At 57.7% G+C, this 6862-nt stretch overlaps 1 protein-coding gene across 1 annotated transcript; it reads right to left on the reverse strand.

Moving 5' to 3' along the window:
* Window positions 1–3681: 3681 nt before the first annotated feature.
* Window positions 3682–4719, reverse strand: LOC133626980 (testis-specific serine/threonine-protein kinase 1-like). Its single transcript, XM_062009420.1, is given in 3 exon segments — window positions 3682–3765; window positions 3767–4011; window positions 4014–4719. Coding segments are annotated over 3 exon segments (1035 nt in total).
* Window positions 4720–6862: the final 2143 nt, after the last annotated feature.

Raw genomic sequence — 6862 nt, forward strand, 5'->3', positions numbered from 1 at the left:
TTTTGGGGTCCCCTTGGGGCATTGGGGAGGGGTTTGAGGGGTTTTGGGGTCCCCTTGAGGCATTCAGGGAGTTTTGGGGTCCCCTTGGGGCATTGGGGAGGGGTTTGAGGGTTTTTGGGGTCCCCTTGAGGCATTCAGGGAGTTTTAGGGTCCCCTTGGGGCATTGAGAGTGAGTTTTGGGGTCCATTTGGGGCATTGGAGGGACTTGGGCAGGGGCTTCCCCTAGAGAAGAGGTTTGGGGAGGCCCCGTTGTCCCCTTCCCACGCTGCTTTGCTCCACGGGCTGGAGGGGGCAGCGCTGGATCGCACCGAGGTGCTGGTGAGGGCTGGGGGCGTGGCCTGAGAGGGGGCGTGGTCTGCTCTCTGATTGGCCACCTTCCCCCACCCCCCGGAGGAGCTGCTGGAGCCCCGCCCCCCGCCGCACTAAGCCCCGCCCCCTCCCCTCTGTGACGTCACAGGCACACGCAGCTCCTCGGCCAATCGCTGCCCTGCTGCTCCCCGCAGGCCGCGTGCTCCTGCAGCACGGGGAGGATGCTCCTGGCCGTGCTCCCGACAGCCTTGTGATGTCACAGACAGTCACAGGCCCCTGTGGGACACGGCAGCAGCCCAGCTGCAGATTGCCCGGCACACGGCAGACGTCGAGCCCTGGAGGCAGCAGCCGAGCCCTCGAGTCCTGCCCTCAGCAGCCAGACGTCGGCACGTGCCTGAGGAGCCGCCGAGTCGCAGCAGCAGCGCCTGAAGCCTTTGAGTCCCACCGGTGGCAGCCGGCGAGTCCTGCCTGCGGTGGCTGAGATCCCGACCCGCCAGCAGCTGAGAGGACAGCAAGTGCCAGCAGCGGCCATGGAGGTGCCCAGGCAGGAGCAGAGGGACGGTTGCCCCGTCTGCCTCGGTCCCCTGCAACGGCCCTGTGCCCTGGAGCCGTGCTGGCACGCCTTGTGCCAGGCCTGCACCCAGCGCTGGGCTGCCGCCCACTGCCCGCTGTGCCACCAGCCCATCCTGGCCCTCTGCCTCCTGCCTGCAGAGGAGGGCGACGCCGGGGGGGCCCGGCAGCCTCACGGCCGCCTCCGTCCCGCCGCGGGGCCGGGGCCGCAGCCGCAGGGGCGGCGGCGGCGGGGGCCCAGAGGGCAGCGGGGCCGGAGAGCCGGGGCTGAGCGTGGGCAGCGTGGCCCCGCCGGGCTGCAGGACAGGCGCAGGCGGCCCCGCCACGTGCCGTGGCCCCGCCAGGAGCCGCTGTGGCTGCGGCGGCTCCTGGACCACGAGCTGGGCTCCGGGGATCACAGCAGGGACCGGCAGCTCAGCTTCCTGCTGGCGCGCCGCCGAGATCCCGCCTGGCTGCGGCGGCTCCTGGACTATGTGCTGAGCTCCGAGGACTACGCTCAGCTGCGCTGGCTGCGCTCCTGAGACACAAACATCTCCCTCTGAATCGGCCCCCGGCGCAGGCTGAGAGGGGCCAGGCCGGGTTCCTTCTGTGCGCCTTGGCTCATGGCTGCAGCACGCTGAGAGTGGCCACAGGCACTGCGGGAGCCTCTCCTCGGGAGCCTGAGGACACGGCAGCACAGTCCACGCGTGACAACTGCGGCCTTTCCATCGGGACTGAGCGTGGGGCTGCAGGCACTGAGCCCTTGCACCTGCCATCGCTCCTTTGCTGCTTTCCTTTGCTGCTCTTACAACGCTTTGTTCTCTCCTCGTGGTGTTTTATTAAACTCTCCTTATCTCAACCCACAAAGCTTCATCTTTTCCTCCCGATTCTCCTCCTTGCCCTGCTGAGGTGGGGCGCAGTGAACAACTGCAGGCTTTGCTTATTGTCAGCTGGCTTTAAATCACAGCAGCCTTTGGAGCCTTTTCAGTGTGGGAGCAATCTCGAGATGTTTGCAGTGAGTCTGCTCAGCCCAGACTGAAACAGCCCGGCTGCAGCCCAGAAAGATTCAGCCAACGGTGCGCAGTTACGGCAAGAGGAAAGCACCCAGGCTCTGACGCCTCGAGGGGAATCAGTGCTGCAAGGAGAGAAGAACAGGGAGAGAGGAACACTGCAGGACGCAGCTGGGGACCCGGGGCAGTGGGGCAGAAGAGGGTGTGGGGCACAGACCAGTCCGGAGCTCAGCTGCCCTTTCCATCTCAGCATTCTAGTGGTTCTCCCTCAGAATCTTTTTTCAAAGAATCACAGCACGGTGGGGGTTAAAGGGACCTGTAGAGCTCATCCAGTCCAACCCCCTGCAGAAGCAGCTCCCATCTACATCAGGTCACGCGGGAACATGTCATGCAGGAGGTCTTGAAGCCCTCCAAGGAAGGAGCCTCCTCACCCTCCCTGGGCAGCCTGGGCCAGGGCTCCCTCATCTCACAGGGAAACAGTTTGTCCTTATGTTGAAATGGAAACTTTTGTTCCAGCTTCATCCCATCAGCCCTTGTCCTGTTGCTAGATACCATCGAAAAAAGTGCTGCCCCAACCTCCTGACACCCACCAGTGAGATATTTGTCACTATTAATGAGATCCCCCCTCAGTCTCCTCCAGGCTGAACAGCCCCAGGTCCCGCAGCCTTTCCTCATAAGGAAGATGCTCCAGTCCCCTCAGCATCCTGGTGGCCCTGCACTGGCCTCTCTCCAGGAGTTCTACCCTTGGCAGAGTAGAGGAGGAGCAGAACCTCCCTCAACCAGCACTCCCAGGTCTGTGTCTGCAGAGCTGCTCTCCAGCAGGTCACCCCCAGCCTGTCCTGGTGCAGGGGGTTGTTCCTTCCCAGCTGCAGGATTCTGCCCTTGTCCTTGTTGAACCTCGTGAGGTTTCTCTCTGCCCAACTCTCAGCCTGTCCTGATGTCACTGAATGGCAGCACTGAATGCAGTGACACTGGCCTTGCTCCAGCCCTCAGGCACCTCACCTGTCCTCCATGGTTGTTCAAACATGATGGAGAGAGGCTTAGCAATCGCATCAGCAGCTCCCGCAGCATTCTTGGACGCATCCCATTGGGACCCATTGACTTATGAGTGTTAAGCTCAGCCAACAAGCTTTTTACCTCTTCCTCTTCCACCCAGGGCAAGTCCTCTGCTGTCCAGGCCAGGCGACTGTCCTTGCTGGACTGGGCTTCCCCAGGGCCGGCCGTGGCCGTAAAGACCGAAGCAAAGGCGGCATTCAGTACTTCGGGCTCCTCTGCGTCCTCGGTCACCAGGGCACCCTCTGTGTTCAGCAGCGGGCCCACATTTCCCCTCAGCTTCCTTTTACTACCAATGTGCCTGAAAAACCCCTTCTTGTTTTCCTTAACTGTCCTGGCTAGATTTGATTGTAGAAGGGCTTCAGCCTTCCTGGTTGCACCCCTGCGAGCTCTGGCCAAGAGCTCAGAATCAAGTAACAGCTGCTTGGAAGCAAGAGGGAAAATATGTTGGGTATCATTTTGTCCTTGTTAATTCTTTCTAGACCGAAATAGGAAGAGTTTATCACGAGAAATGCTTTTCCTTGATTTGAGAAATAGCTTTAATCCATTCTTTATTACTGGTTTTGTAAGAAACTGAAGAACGCCTCAAAGATGCCACAACAACATTAAGCAAAAGCAGCAGCAGAGCCCATCAGGAAAAACTGTCAAGAAATGATAAACCCCTATCAAGTTGGCACATTTTCTGAGGAGGTGAAATGCGTTTACTTCAGCAGCTGAGTGTTCTTCATCCCTCTCTATCCTCAGCTGGAGCAGGGAAGAATTATCCCGTGCCAGCTACAGCACTGAGATGTGGAGTCGCTGGTTTCCTGACTTGGAAAGTAAAGCTGTCCTTAAGAGGATCCTTTGTCCTTCTCTCCTCCCCCGTATACAGAAGGGGATTTGGCTTGCTGGTAGTGCCCAGGCTTTCCTTCACAAAGGGTTTGGGAACACTCACCCTCTTTTGCAGCTGGCAGAGGCAAAGGGATCGTGCATTTTGGAGTGTGCAGCCATGAGTGCTTCAAGACTTCATCTACGCACAACCTCTGAGCCACGACGGGCGGGAGCAAGCGGTGAACGAGATCCCTGCACTCTGCAGTCAGATGTTTGGACTGGGGAAGGGGATCCGCTGTCGTTTCTGAACACGGGTCATTTTGCTGACGTTGGAATCATTGAAAGGCAACGAAGCCCAGACCATTGAGTACAGGCTGACACCCAGAGTCCATGTGTCAGCAATCCTGGGGTCAGAGGGAATTTCCTCCAGCACTTCAGGGGCTGCGTACGCAGGAGAACAACAGAAGGTTTGGCTGAGAACAATTCTGCCATTTTCCTCCCGAGACAGGAGTTTGGAAAAGCCAAAGTCTGCCAGCTTGACATTGAGATGTGCATGGAGAGGGATGTTCTCACATTGCAGCTCCCTGTGAGCAACGTCCAAGTCGTGGCAATACTTGATGGCAGATGCCAACTGCTGAAACTTGGTGCCAGCGATGTCCTCTGTCATAGCTCCTGTGATCCCCATGTAGTCCAGGAGGTCTCCCTTTTCCCCCAGCTCCAACACTCTGTACACTTTCCTAGCTGGTGTCTGAAAAATCTCAAAGGTTTTGGTGATTGAGGGGTGCTGCAAACATCTCAATGCCTCGATTTCCCTGGGCAGAAATCTTTCCAGGAAGTGCTGAGTAGCTTTTCTCTTGTTGATTATCTTGACGGCCACGTTGCGTTTCAGCTGGACACAGTGGGCAGATTTCACTTTCCCATAAGAACCTTCTCCGAGTGTCTTTCTCAGGCTGTAGCCTTTCTTTGCCAGCGCCACAGCATCAGACATGGTGGGAGAGCTGGGGAAGCCCAAAACCATCCTCCCCACAGATGCCACCGAAGCTCCCAGCAGCTCCTCACATCATCAAAGAACCGTGGCAGCTCTTCACAGAGCTTCATGATCGTGGGCTTGGGGTCTCGTTTCTTCACGGCTCCAAACACCCTCCTCAAGACGGCCAAAGCCTTCACCTTGACATCAGTGCTGGCATGTGCCATGAGCTCCAAGATATCAGGCACCAGCAAGCTGATGGTCCTGGCCTGGGAGGGGAAAGAGGTTGTGGTGAAGCCACAGCAGCCCTTTTTACCCCCAGAACTCACAGGCTGTGCTTGGCTGGATCAGCACGTACCGTCTTGGTGTCCTCAGACAAGGTGAGGAGGGCTGTGAGCACCAGGGGCAGCATCGGGCTGCGAGGCCACTTGAGGAAGTGACAAAACTTGTAGATGGAGGTGAAGTTGATGCCAGGGTGAGCCCCAGCCAGGATCTGCAGGGGCAGGAGAGGCACTGAGGAGGGCTGGGAGGAGTTGGAGGGGAAAAGTGGGATTTTGGTGGCGTTCTGAGGAGAAAGGTGAGGGTTTGGGTGCATTTTGAGGCGAAAGGTGAGGGTGTGGGGGTGTTTTGAGGGGAAAGGTGAGGGTTTGGGGCCATTTTGACAGCAGAAGCTTTCTGCTGAGATCAGCTAGGCTTGACGAGGGGCTTGGGCTGGATGATCCCTGAAGATTCCCTTCCCACCCCCAGCACTCCACGTGCCACTGAGTCCCCACTCACAGCCAGGGGGTAGATGTAGGTGTCTTCCACGTGGGAGCTGAACACCTTCCGGAACAGCCTGTGCTGGAGCAGCGCCAGCATCTCCTTCAAGGCTGAACACAGTAGTTTGGGCGTGGAGAATATCACCTCCAACATGGCCATGGCAGCCCTGCGGGAGGCAGCGGCAGGGTTGGCTCCAGGTGCCTCTTGGCACCTTCCCCCTCCCTCTTGGGACACTCAGGAGGAAGGTTGAGGTGGTTTTCCTCACGGGGTGGGAAGGAGGAGGCTCGGCTCATGGGGCTGGGAGGCGTGGGGACGGTGTGAAGGAGAACAAAGGTGTGGCCATGCCGACCCGTCCTCCTCTAAAGCTCCTGCCCCTCTCCCAGCCCCCTCTGCCGCTTTGGAAAGGCCTCGGGTGGGTTCAGGGAGGAGGAAAGCCAACCTCGGGGCAAACTTACATCCCAAAGCCAGGAGCTCGGGTTTCTCACGACGGCGTCCAGGACGGCTTTCTGCTTCTGGGGCACTTGGTCTCCTCCCAAGGCCTCAATGATCCAGACGACCACCTCTGTCTTCTCAGTAGGCGAGAGCTGTTCCTCCAGCAGCTCGGCTGAGCAGCACTGCTTGAGAGCTGGGCTGGTGTAAAGGACCTGGAGGGAGGTTGACAGCGGTACTGAGCGACAGGAGGAAACGAGCCCAGACTTGTCCCAGGGGAGCTTGAGCCTGGAGATGGGGAAGAGGGTTCTGAAGGAGTCTGGAGGCCAAGTGTGGGGTTTTGGGGGAGTTCTGAGGCCAAAAGAAGACTTTTGAGGGCATAAGATGGGTTTTGGGGAAGTTTTGAAGCCAAAAGTTGGCTTTTGGTGAAGTTTTGAAGGTAAAAGGTGTGTTTTTGGGGAGTTTTGAGGGCAAAAGTGGAGTTTAAAGGGAAAATGTTGGGTTTTGGTGGGGTTTTGAGGCCAAAAGTTGAGTTTTAAGGGCAACAGTGGAGTTTTGAGGGCAAATACTGGGTTTTGGAGGTGTTTTGAGGGCAACAGTGGAGTTTTAAGGGCAAAAGTTGGTTTTTGGTGGTGTTTTGAGGGGAAAAGTTGGGTTTTGGTGGAGCTTTGAGGACAAAAGTAGAGTTTAAAGGGCAAAAGTTGGGTTTTGGTGGAGGTTTGAGGGCAAAAGTGGGCTTTTGAGAGCAAAAGTTGGGTTGTGGTGTGGTTTTGAGGGCAAAAGTTGAGCTTTGGGGGCCAAAGTGGGGTTTTGCTGAACTTGTAAGGGCAAAAATAGGGAGCGAAGGGAGACAGTGCAGAGGCTGCAGAGCAGAGGAGGAGGAGAGCAGAGGGTTCCCCAGGGTGAGGGAGCAGGGCTGGGATCATCACCTTAATCACCATGCTGCCGCTGCTATTGCACCCGCATCCACAGTTGC

This window comes from Colius striatus, chromosome 16 (assembly GCF_028858725.1).
Source record: "Colius striatus isolate bColStr4 chromosome 16, bColStr4.1.hap1, whole genome shotgun sequence".
Classification (NCBI taxonomy): domain Eukaryota; kingdom Metazoa; phylum Chordata; class Aves; order Coliiformes; family Coliidae; genus Colius; species Colius striatus.